This window comes from Syngnathus leptorhynchus, chromosome 12 (genome assembly GCF_054491065.1).
Source record: "Syngnathus leptorhynchus isolate UIUO chromosome 12, UIUO_Slep, whole genome shotgun sequence".
Taxonomy (NCBI): Eukaryota; Metazoa; Chordata; class Actinopteri; order Syngnathiformes; family Syngnathidae; genus Syngnathus; species Syngnathus leptorhynchus.
Window position 1 is genome coordinate 9,257,829 of NC_141206.1, and position 27,786 is coordinate 9,285,614.

The following is a 27,786-nucleotide window of genomic DNA, read 5'->3' on the forward strand; positions in this document are numbered from 1 at the left end:
TAAAAATAAATAGTAAATAAAAAAATAAATACAATATTAATAAACTAAAATGAAAAAATATCTATATAAATATAGAAATACATACATAAATATATAAATAAATAAACTCACCTCGTGATTTCTGCTGCCCACACACCTCACCGAAGTAGGACACCAGTGATCCCATCTTATCTCTGTTTTTCTATCCCAAAATGTGGAGGAACAATTCTGATTGTTAGTATTTTCAAATATAGACTTAGTTGGATGCCTAACTAATGTCGGGCCACTCCCTGCTCAAGCCTTTGTACCAAAGTTAAATATTTGACTCAAGATTCATAACAAGAAAGATAAAGGTGGGGTGATGTGATTGCAGGATCTCAGTCACTTTTCTAGTCATGTATCACGTGACTGTTCCTCGGCAAAGTCTCTACAAAGCACGTTGTCTAGCACGCGGGACGCTGGAGAGTTGCTCCTGGAGATTTGAGTAATAAAAATGTTAAGATACAATATCTGCAAGTTCAGCGAGCAATTAAATCAGACAGGCGCATGCACAGAAAAAAAAGGGAACGTTAAGGGGATATTCTTTTTATTAATTACAACCATCAACGAGTTTATATATTTTTTTCTAAATATTAAAAAATACATTTGAGGTTATTCTACTTTAAAATATATTTATAAATTAAACTACAAATCTAAAAAGTGGTCAAGCCTACTTTTAGAGTCTTTTTATGATTTTCAAAGAGAAAAATCATATCACATCAAAAATAAATCCCATTTTGGTATTTGCATGGAGAAAAAAAAAAGAATGAATTATTTGAATACAACAAAATGAAAACAAGAAAAGCAAGTCATTGCATGCACTCACTTTGGACTTTCAGACCGCAGCCTGGTCCAGAGTTGAGAACCAGGTGGTTCTCCCAGCTGGATGAAAGACCCGCAGGATGGAGGAAGTGATGAGAGTGGAGCCACCGGTCAAGTGATTTTTGGTTCAGAAGTGAAGAGCGGTGATTCCAGTGAGACTCCCCTCTAAGAGTGTGAGTAAATAATGAAGCAATCTTTGGACCTTGATGTTGACGCAGCATGGGCAGTAAACCAATTGTTGCGATGGTAATTACAAGCAATGGTTTGGCCTGCTTGCAATTACACTTATCAACATCATTCAAATATTGATTTACCTTTCAGAGGTATTGAAAAACGATTCAAATTAAAAAATCTCGTGAAGGGCTGTCAGAAAAATCAGGTACACGTTTTGATAGACATAGACTTTATAAAAAATGAATAGGAATGTTTAGATGACAACATATACATAGCAACAATTCAATTCAACTCTTTCAATAACCTAGTGGAGAAAAATGCAAAATAAAAAAAATGGCACAAGGAGCATGTATAGTATATTACAGAAAATATTTAATCTAGTTTCTTTCTCCAGGATATTATGTGTTAAAAACAGGATCGCTCCAACACCGAGGTGTTCATATTGAAAAAACGAAATAAATACAACCGTCATTACTCGTTATTTCTCCATCAGTTAAAAAATACTTTGATGGCACATGAATTCATGTTAGCATCAAATTAAAAACATATCTTAGTCACATTGTTTCCAAAAACACACTACGCATACACACAAACACATACATACATACATAATACCATTAAGGGACAGAAAAATATCAACATTTACCATTTGTAGAAACGATAAAAGTAGAAAAAAAAGGATATTGGAATACAGGAATGGAAAGTAGAAAACCTTACAGTAGGTAGGCAAAAAGAAGAGCATGATTTAATAAGGGTTCAAAACAGAAACAAAAATGTTCAATCGCAGTAAGGCAAGTGAAAAATAAAAAAGCACGAGCAGAAGCAAACAACAAATCGGGTTGGGTGACATAGATCCTTCTTCACATTTTTGGAAACCTGGAAGCTATCCAACGGTTTTTATTTTCTGAAAACGACGGACTGTGAAAGACATTTGCTGTACGGAAGCATCGCCATTTGTTATGTACGCATTTAGGCTATAACTTATTTGTCACCCTTCTAACATGTAAACCATCAGTAAGTAAACACTTTAAAATGAACTCAGACGTTGTGCTGCTGAGTCCCAAATTAAGTATGCAGCAGCAAAAACTGTACACCATGGGCACAAAATAAATAAATAATGATTTAAAAATTAAATAAATAAATAAAAGGTCTTTCCTACCATGACTGTGCTTGAGGAGTTGGAGTTTTGAATCCAAGTATTTTATACACTTCGATTGTGACATTATTAAAGTGTGTCCCGAAGGAAGCGGGGGATCTTTCACATTGCGGCATAAAAAGAAGCCATTTGGAGGCACATATTCAAGTCTTAAAAGACGACTGAATGAGCTCTGCTTCAAAAATTCCATCGCCTTTGACACTGTGTGAGATGAAATTGATTGTCGTCTTTACGCGACTCGGAAAGCGCAGGTGTGCACCTTGAGCTGACTTCATTTGACACTTTCACAGTTTGGACTTGGGAGTGTAAGGCATCAAACCTATTGACGACATCTGCAATGTCGGAGGTTTAAAAAAAAAAAAAAAAAAAAAAAAAAAAGCTGGTCAAGAACCAAGTGAAATTTGTGAGGTTGAGGGACACAAAGTGGGACTGTGAGCGACCTTAGTCAGGTGCCACAAGATAGTCAATTACGTTAAGAAAGGTCTACCGAGGAAGAAATCCTCATCCCCACCTCATCTCCCTTCTTCGGCCGATCTCGTTTCCGATTTAAGCCTCACAAATTCCTTCGCCACGTCGTCATTGGTGCGCTGCGACAAGATCCGCATGGCGGTGAGGCCCGTGTCATCCATGTGGATGCACGAAGCCAGTGGGCACCAGCAGGCGCAGTTGCCCTTCTCCATGATGTCCCTCAGCTGGATCACAGACAAGCCCACCACCCGGTCGGCTCGACCGAAGCAGTAATCCTTCACGCACACTTGCAGCTCGTAGCACTCGAAACCATCCTGGTTTCCCAGAACGCTGTGAGAAAGAAATGCAATGGTGAATTTTCTATGAACAGCTATGAACTTTGCTTTACTCACAAGTGGAATGTCTCGTTGAACTTTGGAGACCAGCTGTTGTTCTTGGATTTGGTCTGGAATTTACGTTTCTTGTCACTGAGGTGAGGCCCGATCATGGTGAGCTCCACAAAGGGTCGGAACATTCCAGGGGTCTGCCATTTCAAATCAGTGGCTGCCACAACTGGAAGAAACAGAACAAGTGAGCATTAATGACGGACCTTTTTAATTTTTTTTCATGACAACATCGTTGTGTGAGTAATGTGCGACCTTTGGCGGAAACCTTGCGTTCTCCACTTTTGGGATGAGTGTGGAGCTCAACCTGGACGGACACCTCACCGATAGGGTTGGACACGCCTGAGCCTATTTGAATACAAACACACACTTAGCCCACTTTGGCTGCTTTTAAATGACAAAGTCTGGATGAGATGTGGATGCTTTTTTTTTTTAAGGCTGTGTTTGTGGTCAACACACTTTAGGGGCACAACAAATACATTGTGACAGAGCGATGTGGTGGGGGTGGGGTGGGGGGTCAGATGCTCTATGATGATGAAACCTACCCCTGCTGGGCTGTATTCTTTCATTGGGAGTTAACCTAATACCCTTTCCATTGTGCACTAGCACATACGTCGCACAGGAAATAAAAAGAAAACAGCTTGTCAAGCGTTATAGGGGTATACATTTTTAGATGAAACAGGTCATAACGTCATCCGGGGAAAAATTTGTTTCTAATTGCTTACCTTGTGCCTGTTGACTGGTCACAAAGGTCTTGATGAGTGTGTCAGTGGTCTGAGTGTAGAGGGACAAGGTGTGGCGGAGTGACGACAGCTCAGCACTCTTCTCCAGAAAGGCCTTCTTCAGACCATTTCCTCCCGCATGGAAATATTGCTGAGGAAAAACAACACGTTTATGAATCTTCAGATTTTTTTTTTTCATAAGCAGATGTTAGGTCTTGTGGAGCCAGGTTACGTCATCGGACCTTAATGGTGTCCAGTGCAACATCCATAACGGCACACTGCCGTGGAGACAGACTCTTTGCCTCGCCCGCCATATGATCCTGCACAAGAAGCCAAATTAGACTAATTAAAAAGTCGAGTCACTATATTTGAAATAACTTCTTACTTTGAGTTTGGAAAGTTGGCCGAGCTCCTTTGCGGCTGAGAGTATCTGCGCACCCTGAAAAATGCAAAATGATCTTGGTAACTGTAACTCCAAAAAAATGCATCATAACAAAAACAAAATGAAATGTAAAACTTACAAAGGTGTCGGTGCCCCGAGGCAGAACAATCGTTTTCTCCAGGTTGACCATCACAATCCTCCACAGCTCCTTGAGCACACGCTTCAAAACGGTCTTCTCACAAATGGTGGCAAACAGCATCAATCTACGCAATTCCAGGCACAGAAGAAAAATGCGTTTGAATGTTCCGGTCCGTTACGGCACATCGAGGCAAGCGTAACCACTTACTTCCCATCCAGGAAATCCATAAGAGGCCGTAGCATGTTATCAGAGTCGGCCTCCACCTGGCTTTTGGTGTTTGCGTTGAGTGGCCCTTTTATCTGGTACAGCAGAGACGCCATCTGACGCATGCAGTCGTTGATACGGCTCTGGAAACTGCCGTTTTACAAGGAAGTCGGCATGAGTGCACGTGCGATGGAGCGTGGAGCCTCCGTAGGCGCTTTGAAATGTGGCCAGAGATTTGCTACCTGTTCCCAAATGTACTGCTGAGCTCATCCAGCACGCTGTTCAGCTTCACCTGCAGGTTGTTGAGCAGATCACTTGCCTCGGTGTCCATCTGCAGAAAAAATATACAAAAAAAGTCTCATCAAAAAAACATGAAAATAAAATTGCTTTCAAATACACTTTTTGGAAATAGTTCACAAGCTGTATTGAAATGTGACATAAGCATGTTCTTGTAATACAGCGTTGGCAATGCAGCAATAAACTGAGATTGCCTTTATTATTCGAGTGATTGGAAAATGAAGCTTCAAATATGCTTCACGAACCAGTTGTATTTTTTGACTTCTCTCGATAGCACTCTGTTCAACATTAAGCTGCAAGCACAGAGAATTGCCATTTCTTACCAAAAATAGAACAACTGGTCCACAAAGCAAATTTTACGCTTCATTTCTCCATCACTCAATATTTCCACTCAATTGGAAATAAAAGGGAAAAGGAAAGTATCTATACTGTAAATAACCCCACTGACAGTACAAAGGCATCATCTAAATAAATGTGGTGTTGTGGGACACATTATTTTAAAATCATGACCTAGTAAGAAATACACAGGGACATTAAAGGGCTATTAAAACATTTTTTTGCTAGGTGGCACTGAGGGAAGGCTTCAGGGGAGGAACGGCATTTACAAATCATTTGTCATGCTTCTTACCTTCTCGACTGGAGTATCCCGCTTAACGTGGTATGAATGTTAGACAATATTTTAGTCACTAAACAATAATCATATTCAAATATATGCTGTAAATTAATATATAACAGTGAACACCCACCTTCTCCCCATCAGTCTATTGCAAAATATATTGGGGGGGAGGCAGAGTTGAGAAAAGGCAAAAACAGTCAGCAAAAGCTGTTCAAGAAGTAATGAGTGAATTGATTTGGGGAAAGGTCTTGGAAGAAAACTGATGTCTATGGTCACCAGAAATGATCCAAAGTTATTACACAGCCTGAAAAAATTCCACAGCTGTCAATGAATTAATGTCACTGGGAGCAGAATTAGGATGGAAACAATTCACACGAATGATTTGGGCTGTACTAAAGACTTCAACAAACCTCAACCTGAATTTTGTCACCTTCTTCTTCCTCCTCCTCACTCTCCTCAAACTAACAGAGGCAGTGAAAAGAGAACGTTAAGTCTCCTAACCAATAGTGAAAATAACCAATGCAAACATGCATCACAGACATGTTGGCACTTGCCTGACATGCTGGCATTGTATTGTTGCACTAGGAAAGAAAAAAAAACACATGAATCCCTTTATTAAAACCAACAGTTCCATCTACGGGAGTAAAACAATTACAACTGGTTCATGAAGCAAATTTGAAGCATCATTAACCCATCACTACCACTTACTACGAACAAGCCACTATGTCTAATGAATCTAATTGTTAATCTAACCACCACTAACAAAAATACGCACCAGAGCCTTTTGTGCCTTTAAATCACCCTCCTTTTTTGTCACTGTCACAAAGTGCTGAAAACCTACCTCTTCTTCTTCCTCTTCCATCACCTCATTTTGCTTTAAATGTACATTGAACACACAGGTTAAAATTTAAGTCAGAATGCCCAACTATACCACGAAAAAAAACGGAAGAAGCTCCACATTTGCTGGGGGTCAAAACTAATTTTATTCCTTACACGCTTTGCACTTGGGAACTGGTTAGTTATTATGATAGAGCAGGAGGACATTTTATTTTGAGCGCCACCTAAAAAAAAGTCATTGTCCGAATGGAGGCTTACCTGTGTGGCACCCATGCACTCAAACATCTTCTCCAACAGGATTCGCAATTGTTGCACATTATTCATCAGGACGCAGGGCTATGCGGAGAAACAAGCACGTGGAGAGAGTGAGATGATGAGAATGGACTCTGTAGATTCAAAATATTGCAGGATTATCCTTCATTCATTTATGTCAACTTACAATCTTCTCCTTGTCAATGTAGGAAGGAAAACTCTTGTTAAGAATGGCACTGTACTGCAAAAGAACTTTGGCAATAGTCTGGAAAGATGAAGGAGGAAAAAAAATATTTTTAAGAAAATGAGGGGAGTTCCATAATAGGATATCAAAATACTGCTCCACACCTTGGAGAAGCGGCGACTGTATTGCCCCATGACATTGGGATCAGGGCATTCCAGTTTCTTGATGATCTCGAAGCTTTGGTTGAGTTGAGTAAAGATGTCCACCACCGAGCAGGAGAAGAGAGCGTGCTCTGACGTTTGCTGGAACTGCATTGGAATAAGATTACGACGCATGATTTTTAGAAGTACGCCTTAAAAATGTCCAGAAATGTTCTTACCCCATCCTTTTTATCTCTCTCTAAAGCTCCGTGCATAAATTCCATAGACACATCCTCATTTTCATCCAACCACTGCAGCACAAATTGCAAGAACCATCTAGGCCAAGAAAAGGACACAATAAGTATTTTGAACATTTTTGATATCGATGAATCATCTTATCGATGACTTACGATGGGTAGTCTGGAACGATATCCTTGAAGCTGGGAAGCTCCTTGACGTACTCGTTATAGAGCCATTTCACTTTGAAGTGCAGATTCATGTAGTCTGTACTTTTACACAGTCTGTGTTTTTCATGTTCTGGAAGACACCAAATGCACAGAGTTTAAAAAATAAATAAATAAATAAAATCTTGCAGAATCTGCAAATAGAGGTAGTGTAACTTTATTAAACCCGACTCACGTACCTTCCATAGCATACTTTATGTCTTGTGCAAACAAAGTCCACATGACCTCCGCTGATACCTTCCCTACATTCAATTCTTGAGGAAACCTAAAATGAATGGGAATAAATGCAACAAATAAATAGAGGAATTCAAATTACAACCAAACAGTGGGACAAAATATTTATTGAAACCCATTCTGTTAAGCTACTAACTGGTTCAGCACGGGCGTGTAGGAGTTCCTGTCCTCTTCAATAATGGAGACAATGAGCATAATGAGTTTAGGCCAAAAGTCCAAGTTCTTGATACTGGGACCTTGGTCTTCCAAAGAGAGCTCTTCCTTGTTCTGGATTGGAAATAAAAAAATAAAAAAAAGCCACACTTGAGTGTCACTATAGAGCCATTCCGGGTCATTGACTGAGTGTTTAATCAATATGTGACTCACCATTTCCACCGGCTGGTACTGTTGGCTGTAAAGATCGTGGCAATTATTGAAGACGTAGTCGTAGGTGGAGTTGAGACAGGCCTTGACACAGTCTCGGACGACTTGGCTGGCTCTGGGTGGAGACTGTAATTCCTGGACCTGATCATCATATGGTGTAAGAAGCATGAGCAGTTACAATAACCTCACACAAAACTTGATTTAAATCAACAATGCCATCTAGAGGAGCCAAAAAATACAACAACTGGTTCATGAAGCTTCATTTTCCCATCACAATGGAAAATATCCATCTATCGATTAATAACACCAAAGTTCAAATTCTGACAGATACAATCAATGTGTGTTGGCTACCTTCATTCTGAAAAATGTGATACTGGTTAAAAGATCCACAGTGGATTTTAAATCCTGGAGGCGATCCTTGTTGCTGGCAGGGAAGTGGTTCTACAAAAAAAAAAAAAAAGAAATAGACATAAAATACATTGCTTTGACAGCTTTTGTCTAAAATGATGGAGAAGAACCATCATATTATAGAATATCTTACCCTGTAGGTAGAGAGGTCTATACGCAAGGAGTTGTGCAACTGGTCAAGGAGCTTAATAAAGCGTTCTTTCTGTGGAACAGATTGTATGGAAGGTTTTCATAAAAATATATACTGTACTGTAAAGTGAAAGAATATTGTATATAACTGAAAAAAAATATATATATACATATGTGTGTTTTGTGTTTCAGTACAAACCCCAAAATTGGAGGCCGCAAAACGGTCGGAGGCGGACACATTGGTGGAGGCGGTTGTGTGGGCGTAGAAGGCATTTATATTGGCGAGCAGCGTGCTCATCACCGCAGGAACCCCGGGACACATGTATTTAGAAGACAGGCAAGCAAAGTGCCTGAAAATAGCAACATTAGAAAAAAAAAAAAAAGCCATTACGCAATGTCTAAGAGGTATGACGGAACTTTTCTGATCGCAAACGTACGTCATGGCCTGGTAGATTGACTCGATTCCGTAACGCATGGCAAACTCGTCTACGATATCTTGCGCCACGTCGTCGTAATAGACTTTCCATGCGTCGTCTCCACGGGCCTCGGGGATTTTCACCACACCGCGTCCGTGGATATCCGTACAGTGGTGGAACAGGTTCTAGAAAGGAACAGAAATTGTTATGAGTTATGTTCCTTGAAATACAGCGATGACAGTAATCTATTACCTCATGCAAACAGGTATACTGCACATGGTATGGAGCCACCTTCTCCTCCCCTTTAATTTCCACATTGATTTGGAGGCGGATGGCCCCGGACACGGCTGACTTGTCCGTCCTCTTCTCTGTAATTTAACACAAACTTGGTCAACAGTCGATTTACACATCATGTCAGTATTTGATGGAGTTGTTGAGCACCCAGTAGCTACTAATAAAAGCTTTCCAAAGTGAGGTGGTGGGGGGGTGCTCACTGAAGACATGAGCGGGGGGGGGCTTTTCTGTAGGCGGAGAGTCTTGCGATTTCACCCCCTGCTATTTACTCTGACAGGCTCACCATTAAGGGTAATTCATACATGTCGTTGGGAACGGTCGGTTTTTAACTCAAGGACTGCTGCTTGATAATCACACATAAGGAGGAGAAGGAAAAGGTGGTGGCGGGGGGGGGATACTTTGGAGCAGATGATGGAGAAAGAACAGGGACACCGTGTTAAATGTACCAGAATTTCATTGACTTTATTTCTTCCTGTTCCAAAAGTTTTATAAGCAGAGCACGTCGTGCGAGCTTGGTATGTTAATTTCCAAGTATTGTAAACACACTCACCTAAATTGTACCAGACGTCCATTTCTCCACTCAGTGTTCGGACTTCAATAATACTCTGGCCAAGGAAATCGTCAGATTCTCTCTTAAGACGCTGCTTGACTCTTGACTTGATGTCATCGTCCTCATCCCACACGCGCACCTTGATTCTGTCTGATGAATTGTGGCATTCGCTAAGGGAAATAAATAGGAATCAATAAATACAGTATCTGAAATTTAATTACCGTATTTTTCTGACAATAAGGCACACTTGAAATCTTTTAATATTCCCAAAAATTGACAATAAAATAAAAAAAAATACTCATTTTCATTGAGACTTCACTTTATTATTTGGTGCATCTTATGGTCAGAAAATTGAGGATTATAACACATAAGTGTTACTCACAAATGATACTTCTCCTCCCACACTGGATTGAGGTTGCCATATATTGTTTTGGTTCTCTTCTTTGTCTTGCCCACCTGAACGGTGACATATGGATCACTGGATCCCGTCTTATCCTTTGCCTGAAGTCCTTGTGCACAAACAACTAGGAAAAAAAAAAAAAAGTCATTTCTTTTGTGTGAAATCAAATATTTGATTTGAAAATGACGGACATACCTGTGATGGTGACCTTGGCAGACCACTTTGACGTACCGTCCAGTACGCTTTGTTTGATTGCCTTCATGTGTTGCGAATGGGATGTTTTGCTGATGATAAAAACTTCCCTGATAAGTTCAAAAATTTCCGGTTTATTCCTTTCCCTGATTTTCATTCTGTCTTTCATTGCCATGATGATATTTTGCGTACGGTCCTCAGCGCCGTGCTTAGAACTCTTCTCGGCAGCACCTAATTATGAACCGGTTGAAAAATCTGTGAGCTATGTCATGAAAAGTACGAGAAAATACCAAAGTGTACTCACGTTGTAAACAGTCAGCGTTGAGCAGTTCCTGACACTTTTCGTGACACTTGACGCCACACTCGGAGCAGCGAACACCCTGCCGTGCGATTCCCCACAGCAGCCCCTCACATTCATAACAATATGTGGGTGTTGTGGCGGTCCACACTTCAAAGTTATGAGGCGTGGTGCATGATATTGGGTAGATGAGTGCTTGGAGGGTCTTCTTGTACACGTGGTTTTTCTGTTTTAGGAATGTGGGGCAGAAAAAGACGATGAACAGAATGATTGCGTCAAATCTTAACCCCGATTTTATTTTTGCAGCACTTACCAGCTCCTCATCCTTGATGGAAGATCTCGCAGCCAACGCAGATGCGATGCCTGCCTTACGGGCTTGGACAAGGGACTGGAGAACAGATAGAATGTTAGGGTATGATATAAATGAACAAAAAAATGTATACGGATATTTATATATTAATAACCCACAACCAGGGCAAACTGTGAGATATTACGAAAGTGGAGGCCATTGTTTTGAATGAGGTGGAACTTCAAAAAGGGTTGTCAGTTGGTTTGTTTAGTCATTTTCACCCAATGGTCAAAAAGCCAAAGTGAGAACTATGAGTTTAAAGGAACTACTGAAGAGAGGATTACAACAAAGTGTTAAGTTGGATATAAAAAACAAAGAGCCGCAAGAGTGTTAGTTAACGTTTTGAGGAAAGCGGCGAGCCCGTGAACACGCTGGCAAAATTATTCATGCCGTTACAAAAAAAAAATATCAAACACTGGTCAACAAATTATTACGTTTTTCCTTCAGAGATTAACTTTGTTGCACTGATTCCAAAGATGTACATTAGATTTTAATAATAATAATAATAATAATACGTGAAACAAAACTGAAAATATCCTAAAGTTTTATCGTGTCAAAAATAAATTTAGGGTCACATGAATCCATCTCGGATTAAAATTTGCTGTTGACCAGTGTCATAGGAAATAAGCATGCAAATGTTATCATTTCCAATTAACATGGATTCGCCAATTAGATAGAAAAAAAATCATGCTGCAGTTATAAGAAATTGAAGCGAGTAGTGTTTTGTTTATCCAACTTGTTAGTTTACTGGATTCTAATAACTTACCATAGCCTGACCAGGCAGAGAGAATGCATTCAAGAGAGTTGTGGGGGATAGTTTCAGGTTTAAGAGAGGAGGGAGAGAACAATTAGCAGCTTGCTTTCAAATGCGTTTCAATGATAAGACTCTAATCAAATCCCCCAAAACCAATAAATAGCTGCTCTCCCAAACAGGAAGATGAACTCACAAAGACACAAAACATGCAGTAAAAAGAACATGTACAAGAATAAATATATTTAAAAAGAACAAAAAAATGCTTATACTGACCACATCGCTAACCAAGGCGATCTTTTTCTTCTTTTGACGAAGGTCTGGCATGCTATCAATCCCATAAAGCCCTGGTCCACCACTGTTCTCCACAAAAAAAAAAAAACACCATTATTGCAAAAATTTATTTTATGTAATTTGTAGATTTAAAAGGACAAACACCATAATGTAATGAACACATTTTATTTTATATTAGACTATAATTCGCAGCGATTCATGTGAAGTCACCACATTTCTCCACGATGCTGTTTGACTTACCCTGGTTTTACCCAGGCCTGTCTTACACTGGGTTCATCATGACAAACCTGCAAGATTAAAAACACAAGCTGTTAGACCATTTACAAAATGTAAATCATTTCATTCATTTGAGATGAAAGGAGTAATGAAACATGCATTTGGTTAGTTTAATATTTGCCACAAAGAAAGAAATGAACTGGGTTGAAGCACAGGTTTCCACCCCTCTACAGGGATATGTTTAATGATAAAATAAATAATGATAAAAAAATATTTTCACAAACATTTGTTGAAATATTTTATCATACAAATGGTTTCACAGTCACCAAAATAATCCCCCAAAAAGTTTTTATGTTAAGACTTCCAACAGTGTTATGGAGCCATATTTGCAGTAAACAAAAGCTGATGGCAAAAATAAAAACATACAGCACACAAATATTTTTTTAATATGGAGCCAACAGAATTGGAGCAACCTGATTTTCTTCTTGCACAGTCTCTGTGAAGAAAGTCATGAACATCTCATGAGAAAGATTTTCAATCAAAATTGGAAGACATTTAATTTTCAAATTCCGGTATTACCTTTAATACACGTCTCCTGAGATCGAAATCCTTGAGAACCTTGAGAACTACAAGACCCTTGAGACCCTTGAGTAGACTGGGAAAGCCTCTGATGAATCTGCTTCTTTTCTCGAAGAATGCGCTGAAAGTTAGCTATACGTGCTTTGTGATCGGAATCGAGAGGTTTTCCAACCTCCTCCATCATGTTTTCAGGAGGACAACTGAAGGGTACTTCATCGGAACTGGGCAATGCATCCAACGGAGTCTCATCTTGGATGACTGGGGAATCGTTTGGGTTAAGATAAAGGTCGGGCATTTCTGAATTACTTTGATATTCTTCTTTGATTTGAAAAATCTCTTCATTACTTCTGTCTGTTACGGTGGACAGAGAATGGCCAGACTCTTGCTCCAATGATTGGATGGAACATGACGGTTTGTCCGATATCCCTCCAGGATCCTGAACACCTGAAACGTCACTGACCTCCTTTGTGGGGACACATGGAGTGTGATTGTTGGACACATCTGTCTGTGTAATGACAGGCAGAGATGCCTCCGAGATATCATCATCCAAATCGTCAGGGTTGAGGCCTTCAAACATTTTCCAAGCCCCCTTGACAGAAGACCTGAAACTTAGCACAGCCTTGCTAAAAGTCCCAAGATCCAATCCTAAAGTGGAAGAAACCTCTAAAGAATGTTGTGACACAGATTCTCCGCCATCATCTTTTGAGATGCTGTGATCTGTCCAATCCTGGTCCAAACTTTGTCCTGATCCAAGTTCAAGAGTGTCTCCAGATGATGTGTAATCATCACACAGGTCCCCACCATCACAGTCTGTCAACAAGATATTGGAGCAACTCCCACTAATAGAAGAGCACCTACCTTCTGTATTTTGACATTTGTCCAAACTAGCAGAACATGCGGGGGAGTTGTAATGAATTCCAAAAAGTAATGAGAGGTGTTCCGAACTAGCGCCTGAAGAATGACCTGGTGTGTTGCTTTGTGTCTCTGGACAACAGTCGTCCCAAATATGTGGCTCTTCACTATTCCCATAGGAGGGTTCACTCTCGATCCAACCTCCTTCTCCACAAGTACTGAAGTGTTGATAATCAGAAGGCCACCTGTCATTTTCTGGGTTAATACAAAGAAATCCTGACCCAGAGCAGTCACAGGATGTCAAAGAGTGGTTACGTTGGTAGTCCTGGCATTGAGGAAGACGAAAAAGCTCCTGTATATTTGAGCTTTGTAATTCTTTGTCCTGAATTGGTTGTTGGTTTGATTGGAGTGTAATTTGACCGCCAATCGATTGCTTGGAAGGTCCGTGAGATGTTTTTTTGCAATCAGACAGTGGAGCAGTCGGTCTCTTGAGAGGTGACGTCACAGCGTTCTGTCTTCCCAAGCTTCCTCGCCTGATTCTGTGACTTTGAGAAAGTGGACTCGAGTAAGGTGCAGCTGAAGCGCCGGAGTATAACTCACCAATTTCACTTAGGACCGCGTCAACGCAACACGACACTTCGTCCACTGAGCCTCGCACGGATGTTAAGTACTGCCTGAGGTCTGATATTTCCTCCTGGATCTTATTTATGCCTTTGAGCTCTTTCAGGATATGATCCACTAGATTATTAGAACCTTGCTCCTCATCTTGTTTAACGTCTTCAATGTGGAGCTTTTTTATTATCTGGGGTAGCGTTTCCTCCATAGCACACTCACAATCAGAACGGCTGTTTCGCCGTGATTGGCTAACGGACTGATTGGACTCTAGTTTGTAGTTTACTTGCGGTATATTCAAGCTGTGTTCCATCATGAGTGATTGCGGAAGAACGTCACGCTCTTCCAGGTTGTGCTCATCTTGTCCATCGAGGCGTCCGTTGGGGAACATCTCCATGAAGTAACACTCGTGACTAGCTATTTCCAAAGAATATTGTCATTCCCCAGTAATGCATCCTGAGTTTGGTGTTAGCAATCATCTTCAGTGCCTGGCAATAATCAGACCAAAGAGAATCAGTTTCATGATTTCTAATCTGGGTTATGAGAATAAGCAAAATACAATTTCAAATCTAGAAAACTCTGGTATGAACAATATACAATAGGCTTGCCTGCACTCTCTGTGACGACAACTTGCTAACAACTTGCATGCAGCTGCTTCGATCTCTGTAATTGCAACGCTTTGGAATCACAGCAATTAGATGACGGATCAAATCTCTGCTCTTCGTGTCCTGTTTCAACGTTACCAGCTGCTATACCGGATCGCTCCGGTCCGACCCTTTCTAGATACCAGAGTGAACACCGATCAGTATAAAAGTAAAATACAATTTTATTGTATGACATTAAATCTTTCCAATTCAAATTATTTTGAGCCAGTCAAATTAAATATTGAATGCTAATTTGTTAATTTATAGACATCATTTAGATACATCTGCTATCCAATGTTCTGTCTAAACTTGCCTAATAATTAACATTAAACAATGACAATTAACATGTTACAGATAAATATAATATGTATCTTAAATAAATGTATCTGAAAATCTGTAACTTAACATATTAAAAAAAATCCTTACCTTGTAGTAGGAGAAGAAAAATAGGAGGAAGATCCTGATCCAGCATCATCACACCTGATCCATTTCATGAATTGATGCGACTATACGGTTCACACGTGTTTGAATTTCTTGCTGTGCCCGATTTAAAAAAATATATTCCTAAACTTGTTGAGGACAGTTTCCTCATCGGTACCGCTGGATTGTTAAATCGGACAAGTGAGGGGATGCAGTTTAGACATCACATGATAATGTTGCTATCTCGACCCCCCCCCCCACCCCTCGCCCTTTTGCACGCTTTCTCACTCCCTCTGGCAGTGTAATTCAACACAAAGACGATTCGAGGTAGTGTCGATGCACAGCCTCAACGTTTACTTCTGTGTCTGGTTCTGCCACATTCCTAATTTACTCAGCATTGCGTTTGTATTTCACTTCCCATGAAACAATAATCTCATAATAAGAGTACAATAGAATATGAAAATAGATTATATTATTCTTCTTGGAGCTAAAGAGTTGAGCAGTGGCTAAACCTGCCCAGCCACTTTTTTTTACAAGTTATATAAGAAAGTGCACAAGTCAAAAATGGAAATAAAATAATCGATGGAATAAGGAAACGTGTCATTTCTATTTGGAGTATAAATGATGGAGTAAAATGATAATATCATGGAGGACGGGTGTTTTGACTGCATACCTCTCGTAGCTGAACCTGGACTTTATTGATGGCTTTTAGCCAACGAACTCTGGATGGAGAAAATGGTAAAGGTGAACCTTCATCGTGAAACCTGGGACACATAAAATTATGAGCGTGAATAAAAAAAAAAGAGTACCGGAAAAAAAATTGCATATTTTCAGGTCTCAAAACCTTACCTGTGAGGTTTAGACACAACTTTCTCTGCTGGGGTTTCATTTTGTGAGCTTCGTCTTGCGTCGAAGGCCGGCTGAGGTTGAACCTTGTCGCCAACAGCGCAGTGTCCGTTTGTTGCAAAATTTGAGGAAGGATAGAAGCCGGCGCTGTGATAGGAGTGGACGCATTCTTCGATTTCCGACCCTCCGGTGCTTTCGTGACCGATCTCGCTCAGCTGAGAGCTGGTCTGACTCAGGTTTCCTGATGACCCAAATCGACTACTTTCCACTGGACTGAATTGGAAAGAGAGGGAAATAATGTTAGATTTATTTTTTAATCAAAACTTTATAAATGAATGAGTTCTATCACTTTTTCTGTTTGGCTTTTCTAGCTGAGTTAGATAAGTGGGGTAAACATTTTACCCAAACATGTTGAGTTAAGATTTTCAAATGACCAAATAAATGAATGTTGAATAAAGTTATGATAAGTGAACCCCACTGATCTACTAACAATTATTCAATATTACATTTTGCTTTATCGATATTTTGTTCTACATACTACAACACGTGTTGCATAGATACAACACACAACGTAAAAAGATACCAAACCTTGAAAGGTGAGATTGTGGCATGTTAAAAATAGTAAAATATGCAAATTGAAGATATGTTAGCATTTGCATTAATTACTAGCCTTGATGTGGTAAATATAAATGATCCTAATCATATATTTTTGTAGAAATGTATATGAATATTGCACAAATATGAAATGTGAATGATGAAATATGAAAAAACAATGTGAATGATGAAATATAAAAAAACAATGCACATGCACTATGAATAATGAATATGAAAAGAAAAACCAGACTCCCATGCTCTAACACATTTTATGTGGACATTATGTAAATAAAAACAATGGCAAATGACACAAGACAGATAATTTTGTGTGGTTAAGCAATTCTACAGATTTCTTTTCCTTTTTACTCTTCTTTGATGTACCAATTGAAAATGGTTATCGAATTGAGGCCCATAAAATAGAGTAAATTGTGTTTGACATTGGAGTCATGTTTTTTGTGACATGAATATTTAATGTACTTTAAATCTACTTGAATTAAAGTAGGGAAGGTTGCAGAACTGAGAGTGCCATTTCTTTTTGCGAGGGGGAGGGGTGTAATTGCATCATAAATGGTAAGGAACACGCCCATTTATAATGCTTTTACTAGCCTTTTTGTATTCAACAGAATCCTCTTAGATGAGTCGTCCGACGGCTCGTTGTCGGTAGGACCTGCAGAAGGGTTTGTTTCTACAAGCATTTTGGTATCTTTGGAGGTCAAGGATGTGGAGGAACCTGGGTCAGGGGTGGAAAAGCGTATCTGGGGGTGGGCTACCTCATCTGTGGAACCTACCAATTCAGCTTTTGAGGAGTCAGATGTGGAAACATTTTGTTTTTCGTCACTTGTAGGCTTGCTATTATTCTTTGGTTGAGATGTTATTACCGGAGCAGCGCCTTGCTCCGCTTGCCAGGAAAATCCAATCTTTGTCCCAAATAATGATGGAGTAACACTTTTGTCCTCTTGAAATAAGCCTCCAGATAGTGTTTTTAATCCTGAAAAAAGAGAACTGCCCGTTTCTGCTGAAGCAGGAGATGACGTTTGTGAGGAAAATAAAGAACCGAGTGATTTTCCTGCGTCGCTCTGTGTTGATATGAAACCAAACAAAGGCTTGCTTTGAGGTGGTTCTGCATCTTTTTGCAAGTTGGCAACAGGTTGGGCTGTATTGGAATTATTTTTTGGAACAGATTTGTCCTCTTCATGCCGAGACGGTTCTAGGATGGTGTTTTCCTCAACAGTTGTTTCTTTTTTTGTGTCGTCGGTTTGTCCGACATGTTCACATTTATTTGCGGAAGTCGTTGAGTCTTCACAAGCAGCCTCAGCTGACACCACATTATTTTTTGGCATGATGCCTGAATTCTCCTGAGTGCAAATTTCTTGGTTGGAGTCCACCATTTTATTTGAATTTGTCATGGTAGTATTTGGTGCCAAATTGTCATGTGGTTGTGAGGTAGTCATAGTTTTTGGCTTCTGCTCAGTTGGCATTGATTCAGATGGCTTTGGTGGTTGCCCCATACCCCGAGGTGCAGCCCCTCCACTTGGTGTTCCAGTTTGTGATCCTGCAGTCTGGGCCGCGAGACCTCCAAACATTCCTCCGAGGAAAGAACCCCCAGACTGTGCAGCGGTAGCAGTCCCTCCAAAAAGCCCACCCAGTAACTGCCCACCAGTTTTCGGGACATTTGGCTTTGCATTGGATTGTCCTCCGAACATTCCAAAGATTGATCCTCCGGGAGAGGGTGCGGTATTAGATTGGGGAGCAGAACCCTTGGTTAAATTTCCTAACAAACTTCCACCTGAGTTAGGAGGTGCTGTCTGAGTGTTTGAACCTCCAAAAATACTTCCAAGTAGTGAAGCTCCAGGCTGGCTCGTAGTGGCTCGAGGTGCTGATCCTCCCAGTCCAAAAAGTGAACTCCTCTCTTGAGACTGAGAACCTGCATCTGAAGACACTATTGGTTTAAAAAGGGAGGACATAAAGCCTGTGACTGTATCTGTTCCTGTATCTGTTGAGCTACCAACAGTTTTGTCCACTGTTGGTGTCTTTTCAGGAATTTCAACCACAGGTGTGGTTGTCTCCCTTTCACTTTTCGGTGGTGTTTTTTCTAGAGTAGATTGATCGCTTTCAATCGTTGTTTTTGTGGGTTCTTGCACTGGAATACAAGTTTCATATTCAGCATCATGATCTTTGGTTGATTTGTCGGTTTTATCAGGGTCACCTACGTTTTCAGGTTTTTGAAGTGGGCTTTCGACTGGACCTGCAGAAGCGGCTTTCTGCAATATCTCTGTGTTCTGTTCTGTGCTTTGAGGGACAATGGTAATTGTAGGCGGTTCTTGAACATCTAAAGATGGAGCGGCAGTATGGTCATCACATGTTTTTTGTTTAGGTTCAGAGAGAGTTGTGGTTTTCTGGTCAATTAAATTTGGTTTAGCTGTTGGTGTGGACGATTCAGTTACAACTGAATCTTTGGATGCTGGAAGCAAACTTGCACCAGGACATTCAGCAGGAATTGAAGCTTCAGATGAATGGTCGGCCTCCTGTACTGTAGCTGATCTTCCCAGAATACCTCCCACTGCAGAGCTATTATTTTGAGGGACTGAATTTTGTGTGGTAGCCCCACCAAATAGTCCACTCAATGCCCCACTGGCCTGTGTTGCTGTGGTTGACGCTGCTGGAGCTCCGAATATGCCGGCTAAAATAGACCCTCCAGTCTGGGATCCAGCGGTCCGGTTAGCAGATCCACCAAATAAGCCTCCAATGAAGGATTCTCCTGCTTGAGGTCCTGCTGTCTGAGGAACAGAACCACTATTTTTTGGAGTCTGCAGATTAGACTGCTGGTTCGGCCCTCCAAATAATCCGCCTAGTAATGATCCTCCAGGTTGTGAAGCCTGGGGTGAAGAGCCTCCAAACATAGCCCCCAATAAAGAACCTCCAGACTGAGATCCAGGTTGAGGGGACGAGTTTCCAAACACAGAGAATATACTTTTAGCTTGTCCATCGTTGGTTCTCGGTGGACCAGATGCTGTTGCTGTAGGAGGTGAAACTTTTTGGCTTTCACTCGGTCCAGAAAATAATGAAAGCAAGCCTTTTGCCGGACTGTTTGAAATGAATTCGGTTTTTGAAGATGTCTGATCAGGTCCCTTGGCCTTAGACATCAGGTCCGTCGCTGTTTTTTCCTCAAGGGGTGCAAGAGCTTCAAGTGTACTATTAGCGATACTTGTTTTGGGGACACATTCAGAATTTGGTTCTGAACTTACAGAATCCCTTGTAACAGACTGGGGTTTTCTTGAGTCACTTTTTTCATTGCTTCCTGTGTGTTCACTTGAAACCTCACTCACAGATTCTTGAACCATGGTTTTGGACACAGATGGACTTGGGGAAGACTGCGGAGGTTCTTTACTAGAAGAACTATTGCTGGGTGACAATTTAGGAGTTGACTGTGGTGGTTTGCTAATATCTGAAATAGAGGGTGCAGTTTTACAGGGTTCTCTGGATGGTGCAGCTGTATTTCCTCCTGGTCCTGGTGTTTCAGAGGCATTGGGGGTACTGAACATGGAGAATAATGATTTTCTGGGACCTTCACTTGAGGTAGACAACCCCCCTAATATACCCCCAAGAACTGATGTGGCTTGTTGCCTTTGTGCTTGGGGCTGCTGTTTTGGTGCCGGAGCCTCTCGTTGTTGTTGAGCTTGCGGTTGGACTACTTTTTGGTGTGGTGATGAGGTCATTGGGGGTTGGGTTGGAGTGGGACTGGGATCGCTAAATATTGAAAACAGACCTTTCATTGGGTTTTCAGCTGAACTTGATCCGGAAATAATTCCTCCTAAGAGAGATCCTGTTTGTGATTGAGACTGCTGAGTGTTAGAACCACCAAACAATGAAAATATCCCTGCGGTCTGCTGGTCTTTTGGAGGACAAGTTCCTTGTTGCGGTACCTCATCCTTGGTCTCTGTTTGAGAAGGAGGGGGTGTGGAGTGAGAGCCTCCAAACATTGTCAGTAAACCTTTACCAGGTGATTCGACTTGAGGTTGATGTGGAGTGCTCTTAGGTATATTTCCTTGAGACGGCCCAGTGCTCGGTGTAGATTGTGCTGGATTTGAGCCACTTAGCACAGAAAATAAACTTTTTCCAAATGAGGATTCTTGTGGAGGTGCAGATGACTTGGTGGTTTGAGTTGTTGGTTCAGATTGCGTTGCTGCTGTTAGCATTTCACCAATTGAAAAGCCAAACAGGCTTCCAGAGGGTTTTGGTTTGGTTTCTTGTTTCGTCTGACCAGGAAGTGATGAAACATTTGATTGAAATGTTTCGGATTTTGAGGAGGGGAGATCTTTTTCTGGCCCAGTTGTAGCACTTTGGTTCAGTGTTTGTTGTCTTTGTATACTCTTGGGTCTAGCTGTGGTTGGCCTGGGCGTGTCCTTTTGTTGTGGCGGAGAGGGCTCGGTGTTAAATAAACTGTTAATTGATCCAAATATATTTGATACTCCTGTAGACTCTTTGTTTGGACCAGCACTTGCTTCTATTGAACCCGTATTTCCAGTTTTGATTTGCTGATTGACGGATGTCTGTGAAACCTTCGTTGGCTCTTGCTTGGGTTCCTCTATTCCAACTGCAGATTTGAGAAAGTTCATGAAACCTGGTTGCTCAGAGGTTTTTTCAGCTGCTGTATCCACCGGTTTATCAGTTGCAAGTTGCGGCAGCCGGTCTTGAATTTGAGATTCGTTTGATCTCGATGGAATTGTGGTGATCTCTGTTGTGATTTGTCGGGGTAGTCGAGATTTCTGTGAATTGATATGAGATTGCTTTACTGGAGGGGTCACTGGAACTTGGGGTAGAATTCTTCCCTGTGTATTTTTTGCTGAACTTTCAGGTGTACTTTCTTCTTTGATTATCTTTGCCTTCAAACTTTGTAAGCCAGAAGAAAACACATTTTTAGAATGTTTATCAGTTGTATTGTCAGACTCTCTTTGATTACGGGAAGATAAGGTAGATTTTATTGATTCAACTGTAGTACTTTTGCCCACAACCGATGAGATGAGGGAAGAAATCTTTTTGATCTGACGATTTGGTTGTGGTTCTCCCGGAGCGACTCTCTTCCTCCAGTCTTCTTCTGATACATCATCAACATGTTTTACGGTAACACCAGTGGATGAACGACGTCGTTGACTATGCTGGTAACAGTTGTAAAGAATCTGCTGATTATTACTCACAGTTGCAGTGGAATTCAAGGAAACGGCAACCTTTTGAGCAAGAAATGTTCGAGTTTCTTGACTATTCCACCGAGGACCCTGATAGTCGTTATTATGACAGGAAAGGTCAATGACGTCTTCTGGCATGCAGTTGGGTTGCCTTGGATCCATACGAACTTTGTTTAAGGTGTAAGATCTGAAATCTACACCTTGTTGCTCTGGTAACATAAAGGAATTCTCAAACATTTGAGCAAACTGCTCTAGATTTAGATTCATGATTTGATTTCCTTTTCTATAAGCCGCAGACAAATCTAAAGGGGCGTTGAGGAGTTGAGACTCATTCAGATCTTGAGCGGGCAACCACAGAAGCTCATCTTCATTGTATAATGGAATTTTGAAGCCACACACTAAAACCATTTCATTGAAAAGCAGAGCACTGGGAAAACTATCGCACGAATTTCCGGAAGAATTATCTTCAGGCGCACATGCGTATACATATTCACCCGCTGAATCTGTGAGTAAGGCGTAAATATACTCGTGATCAGTATAAACAAAGTAACCACAGTCACCATCTTCAGCTGGCCACCACATTCCTTGCTCCAACAGCGTAAGCCACTGCTGGTACCATTCTACGTCTTCCAGGTACATAGAATCGTCAATTTCTTGAGTCACATTTGAGCGATTTGAATCTTTTAACTGTGTGAAATTATATTGCGTTTGCTGAATCGTGTTGTTTGTCCCGTGCTGCCAATTTGGTGAATAAGACAAGCTCGGTGCCGTTTCCTCATAGTAGCCTTCATGGTATGTAATTCCGTTCAAGCTGTAAGTGCTGCTGTCATGACACGAATGCCATTTTGCCATACTTGGTTTAGTTGTTAAGTTCAATATTCCTTGTTTACTGGATGAATGCTGTAGGTTTGCTAACTCTTCGTGGCTAGTCCAAAATTTCTGAGGGTAAGAACCATCATTTCCGTTCGAAAAATGTGGCTCATCATGGCAAATAGCACCTTGCCAGGTGGTAGAGGAAGAAAGTTGCTGGTTGATTTTTGGAGAACTGTACCCAAGAGGAATAGCTTGCAATGACAAATTTTCATAGCTATGAGAATAACCCGAGTCCTCTCCTTGGAATTGAGAATTCAAAGATTCATTCTGAAACTGCTGCCATATTGTGCTACCATGGATCCATTGGTTTTCATCATAGGAGGGACTTATCTGATACGAAGAAAGTTGACCGTTATAAATATTTTCGCTTGTTGGTTCGTACAAGGAGGGCATGCTCCCACAAATATATGGTCCGATGGGCTTTACTGAGCAGTTTGTATAAGAGCGAGAAGAACATAACTGAGGTAAATTACCGGCACTAAATGATGAATATGTCGCGTGACTCTGAAGCGATCTTGCAAACGTAGCAGACGTCCTTAAGTCCAGACTGTCAGAATCAATTGCCACGGGTGCACGTTTGAAATCGTGTCTGCTTGGTCTTGGAATCAAATTATTTGGACCACTAACTTGACTGACACCTTTCCCAGCACTAGTTGTCAATCTAGATGAGGGATGAAGTTCCTCAGAATTCTGGCCTGATATTTTATGCTGTTGATAGGCAGTAGATTCCATCGAGAAGTTTTTATTTTCAACTCTAGTAAAACTTTGTTGGGCAGTTTTTTGTAAAGATTTCTGAGAAAATTGTGCCTGAGTCTGCAATGTCGTATTTTGGACTGCGTGTTTATGATCATTTTGAGATGACAGTTGGTCTAGTGATGAATGGCAGATTATGTCATGGTCCTTAGATGATTTTGCTAACTTGTTAAACAAATCTGAGAACACTCCAGATTGATTTGAAGGCTCTTTGGTTTGTGGGGTAGTTTCCACATGAATCGATTGCTGCCTATTCTGAAGTTTCGATTGTTGGTGAAGCTGTTTTTGTGCAGCGGACTTATCTGCTCCAAAAGAACCACCTGCTTGATTATTTTCTTTTGAGTGGTCACTTAGTTGAATTTGTTCGGATTTCTGAATGTTCCTGACTTGGGCTTGTTCTGTACTTTGGCCAATTTCATGAGGTTGGGTTGATGGTGGATTTTGTGTGTTTATGCTGTCAGCAGAAGCAAATTTAAAAAGACCTGATAAGAGGCCACCTTGTTTGGATGGCGGTTGCTTAACTGGAACTGTTTGTTGTCGCGAAACCTTTGATTCGTTCTGTCTTGCTGTTTGATTTCTGAGTTCTGCTCCTTGATTCGGATGGTTCATGTCAGGATGGGTCAAATTACGATAAACACTGCCTTCCTGCTGAACTGAATGGTAGCTCGTATTTTGCCGATGTTGGTCACCACTTGAATCAAGAATCCCTCCTTGCTTCAGTGGACTACTATCTTCCGGGGAGCTCCCTCGAAATAATCCTGACAAAAAACCTTGATTTGGAGCTTGCATCCGATCATGCGTTTGTGTCGTTTTCAAATCTGATGCATGTTCTGGATGTGAGCCGGGTGACACGTCACGGCTTTGACATGGAGGATTACTTGTATTAGTCTGGTTTGAGCCAGGGGGAACAGAAGCTGAGCTAAAAATGCTAGAAAACCATCCCCTTTCTGTGGGTTTCTGTTCTGTGGCAGAAGACGATTCTCGCTGTGACTGCTCTGGATTTTTTGAGTTTCCAGGGGAGCGAACATCCTCACTCGATGCAAACTTCAAAAATCCAGAAAACACCCCTCTTTCTGGTTTTGGTTGTTCCTGAGTTGAGATATTTTCAGAAGACTTCGAAGGCAGTTTAAGCTTAGGATTTGCGAATGGATCATTAGACTGCTTCTGAAATCCTGGATCGTCTGAAGATCTAAATATTGGATAAACGGCCACAGGTGACGTTTCCTGAGCTGGCATGGCGGGAAAAGGTGTGATGAGTGAACTAATTGACTTTCTCAGACTAAAGAAATTTGTGTTTTCTGATTGGGTTTCAACATTAGGCTTTGCAGAGGCAGCAAATGTTTTCCTCGGTTTGCTTTCCGTAAGTAGTTTATCTTGATAAACAGTACCATGATCATCATGGCTTGACTTTGGTTGTTCCTCGTGATCATCTCTTGATGAGAACAGCTTTAAAGGATTTAATTTGTCCAAAACTGAATTTCCTGGAGTTTGAGATTTTGTTCCCAAGTCCTGTTTGTGCTCGTTGATATCACAAGCTTGTCTGTCCATTTCATTCTGGTTCTTAGTCTTGCAGGGTGACTGTGAAGGCAAAGAAAATACATTTTCTGAAGTTTCCACAGGAGAGACAACAGCTACAGGAGTGGAGCTGTTTGATTTTGGAATGAAGGAGAGCAGTTTTGTGATGCCAGACTGAGGCGGGGGTACGTTTGATGGTTTTGTTTCGACAACAGACTGTTTGTGACTCCCGCTGACTTTGTCTGTGAGATTACTAAATAAAGAACTCATGGCATTTTTTACACCCGAAATTCCAGCGGGAGTTTGTGATTGACTTTCAGCTTTAGGTTCCTTCAAAGTGTTGTGGTCATCTCCAACAAAATCCATTTTGCTACTTCCTTGAGATGAGAGCCTCGATTTACTTGATTTAGGGAGGGAACCATATTTACTAATTTCCTCTTCTTTCTCAGCAAGATATTCGGAAACTGTTTCAACGAGACACTGTAGCTCATCCATCGGGTCTACGTATTCATCGCTGGGTTCTTCTACAGGTGAAAGTACTGCTTCAGGTACCCATCCACTTATTTTTGATTTTCTGTACTTTTCCTGAAATCCTTGGGGATTGTCCATGCCATCATAGGAGAAAGTTTTGTCTCTTCTGCGTCTTGGAATCACCTTCTTGGAATCATCAAAATCTTCTTCTGCTCTAAAGAAATCATGATGGCCTCCAGAATCCATCAAATCCAAATCATGGAGTGATTGCATCCTTGCATCTTGCTCCTTTTTGTAAGCCACATAATTCTCAAAAGTGGCATCCAGTTCGTTTTGCGCCCACATTCTTGTCTTATACAGAAGGCCGTTTTTGTATTGCTGCGGGCCGGATGTTACGCGATGCACCTCTTCTTGCATCTCCGATGTATGCAGAATAAATTGATCCCCTTGTTTCCCGTAGAATGCCCCAACATCTGGCGGGAAAGCCTCTTCGCTCAATTTGAGTGTCTCTCTCTTGAGAAACCCTCCCGGGTCACGGATTTTTTTCTTTCTCCGGCGATCTATCGTGTCATAGCCCTCGGGATAGATTCCAGGCACGTGAGCAATTTGTTGAGTATTTCGAAGGACTGAGATTGTTGGTTCAAGGTAAGACGTTACCGTTTGAGCAGTATTTTGCTTATCATCTAAAAAGTCACTCAGTTGAGGCTTTCCTCGCCGTTTATATTTGCTTTCCCAATCCTCGCAACCCATTCCCGAATCGACAGTTATAATTCGGACTCGTCCTTGTTCATTCAGTGACCTAATTTAGTGCATTTTTTTGAAGGATAACATTAGGGAGGAGGAAAAGAGAAACCGGAAAAGAAGAGGCAGAGCAAGAAACAAAGCATGCAAACAAAATATTTATCAGTTGGAAAAATGGAGCAAACATTTCATGCCAAAGTAAAAACAGGATTGCATGGAAAAAACAAAATAATTATAAATAATAATTAAAATATTAACTTCCTATATTGTGATTAATAATTACTATAGATTATAATAATTATGATTTGAAAAGTATCATCATAAAAGTGCGACAATAAAAACGCAACCGCTTGTGTACCTGCTTCTCTGGTCTCGGTAGTCCAGTTCGAAACTGTGCAGGGAGTCCGTGCACGAGTCAAAGTGGCGGTGTGGCCGAGGCCCGATGGGATACTGGTGCACGGAGGAGTTGGGCTGAGTCGTTGTATGGTAACGTGGCGGCAAACTGTTACTGGTCTCGCTGCGGTAGTCGCTATCCCGGTCATCGACTGCACTGTCCTGGTCATCCAAAGCTGCAAAAAAAAAAAAAGGAACATCTTATTCCTTGAAACAAAGCTAAAACAGATGATGGAAAACCTTTTAATACTTTGGTTTATAATCAAATTAATCCTAAAGCTGACAATGTCGCTTTAAAGAGATACATGAATAAAAGAGTAATTTCATGGATACAAAAATTGACTTAAACAGCACAAAGCAAGGAAAAAAATAGAAGGGTGAGAAAGGGATGTTGAAGTAGGAGAGCAGGTATCAAGGGGAAATACAGGCAATAAAAAGTGCCACTTTCTTGTGATGTAGGAAATGATTTGTACACATTTTTATTCCAACTTTATATAGACAAAATGAGGGATATGGAGGATTGGCTTTCGGGGAACATTTTCAATCAAGTGCTGCTTTTACATACTTAGTGAGTCAGCCCATCCGAAATAGTTGCCTGATGAAAATATAACAAGAAGTGAAAGTGAAAACAAAATTTTGTGTCTGTGTGGAAGAACTGTGAATACCCACCGATGGCTGTCAGAACTTCTTTTACCAAAACTGACATGCAAGAAAACCTTTAACAATGTCATTTGGCTGAATGAATCGATTTTGGTAACACTGTAAACCTTGACAAACAACACTTGGAAGAATGAGGACTAAGTTTTTCTATAAAGGGGGTGCAGGAAGGAAGAACAAATGTATGTCAAAGCCTGTGGGATACAAGAAGGTAAAAATGTCTCTCTCTAGTGGTTAAAGGTAGAAATTACTTACAGCACTGGGAAGCTGTGGGGGGCAACGGATGACCGTCAATGTCGTCCGGAAGAGTGTACTGCATGTAGGACAAACAAGCACAGTTAAATAAAAAAAAATTAAATGGCCTATTAATTATTTAAACCTATTTAAAAAAGTCCTACCTCATCATGAATTTCTGTGGAATTGTTGATTTGTTCCAGTTTGTCTGTCCAGTACTGTGCTTCATTTTCGGGGATGTCTGGTGACAGAAAATATCATCTGGAT

General features: G+C 40.9%; 2 protein-coding genes across 4 annotated transcripts in view; both read right to left on the reverse strand.

The window, feature by feature from the left end:
• Positions 1-1,232: 1,232 nt before the first annotated feature.
• Positions 1,233-27,786, reverse strand: part of LOC147048321 (protein unc-13 homolog B-like) — a 34,042-nt gene continuing 7,488 nt past the window's right edge. Inside the window, exons 6-47 of one of the 3 annotated variants that reach the window (XM_085925975.1) lie at positions 27,684-27,760; positions 27,541-27,598; positions 27,194-27,223; positions 26,594-26,804; positions 17,306-26,293; positions 16,109-16,378; positions 15,933-16,023; positions 12,177-12,223; positions 11,919-12,000; positions 10,856-10,930; positions 10,549-10,768; positions 10,248-10,475; positions 10,035-10,176; positions 9,653-9,822; positions 9,061-9,176; positions 8,830-8,993; positions 8,592-8,742; positions 8,397-8,465; positions 8,207-8,296; positions 7,859-7,996; positions 7,629-7,759; positions 7,438-7,523; positions 7,205-7,331; positions 7,034-7,130; positions 6,819-6,962; positions 6,658-6,735; positions 6,477-6,554; positions 6,199-6,255; positions 5,936-5,962; positions 5,792-5,842; positions 5,512-5,526; positions 5,394-5,414; positions 4,711-4,799; positions 4,472-4,618; positions 4,265-4,388; positions 4,129-4,182; positions 3,986-4,063; positions 3,747-3,894; positions 3,567-3,623; positions 3,277-3,369; positions 3,031-3,190; positions 1,233-2,968 (exon numbers count right to left, since the gene is read on the reverse strand). In XM_085925975.1, the coding sequence (XP_085782101.1) occupies positions 2,683-2,968; positions 3,031-3,190; positions 3,277-3,369; positions 3,567-3,623; positions 3,747-3,894; positions 3,986-4,063; positions 4,129-4,182; positions 4,265-4,388; positions 4,472-4,618; positions 4,711-4,799; positions 5,394-5,414; positions 5,512-5,526; positions 5,792-5,842; positions 5,936-5,962; positions 6,199-6,255; positions 6,477-6,554; positions 6,658-6,735; positions 6,819-6,962; positions 7,034-7,130; positions 7,205-7,331; positions 7,438-7,523; positions 7,629-7,759; positions 7,859-7,996; positions 8,207-8,296; positions 8,397-8,465; positions 8,592-8,742; positions 8,830-8,993; positions 9,061-9,176; positions 9,653-9,822; positions 10,035-10,176; positions 10,248-10,475; positions 10,549-10,768; positions 10,856-10,930; positions 11,919-12,000; positions 12,177-12,223; positions 15,933-16,023; positions 16,109-16,378; positions 17,306-26,293; positions 26,594-26,804; positions 27,194-27,223; positions 27,541-27,598; positions 27,684-27,760 (13,565 nt within the window). In that variant the 3' untranslated portion in view covers positions 1,233-2,682. Of the gene's footprint in view, positions 2,969-3,030; positions 3,191-3,276; positions 3,370-3,566; positions 3,624-3,746; positions 3,895-3,985; positions 4,064-4,128; positions 4,183-4,264; positions 4,389-4,471; positions 4,619-4,710; positions 4,800-5,393; positions 5,415-5,511; positions 5,527-5,791; positions 5,843-5,935; positions 5,963-6,198; positions 6,256-6,476; positions 6,555-6,657; positions 6,736-6,818; positions 6,963-7,033; positions 7,131-7,204; positions 7,332-7,437; positions 7,524-7,628; positions 7,997-8,206; positions 8,297-8,396; positions 8,466-8,591; positions 8,743-8,829; positions 8,994-9,060; positions 9,177-9,652; positions 9,823-10,034; positions 10,177-10,247; positions 10,476-10,548; positions 10,769-10,855; positions 10,931-11,918; positions 12,001-12,176; positions 12,224-15,932; positions 16,024-16,108; positions 16,379-17,305; positions 26,294-26,593; positions 26,805-27,193; positions 27,224-27,540; positions 27,599-27,683; positions 27,761-27,786 lie in introns of all 3 variants that reach the window. The other 2 variants (XM_085925977.1, XM_085925976.1) reach the window with 2 other exon arrangements.
• Positions 12,372-15,441, reverse strand: LOC147048322 (uncharacterized). The gene is made up of 3 exons (XM_085925978.1): positions 14,804-15,441; positions 12,732-14,683; positions 12,372-12,648 (listed from the first exon to the last, which is right to left on the reverse strand). The coding sequence occupies exons 2-3, from the start codon at positions 14,590-14,592 to the stop codon at positions 12,596-12,598; spliced, it is 1,914 nt and encodes a 637-aa protein (XP_085782104.1). The 5' UTR covers positions 14,593-14,683; positions 14,804-15,441; the 3' UTR covers positions 12,372-12,595.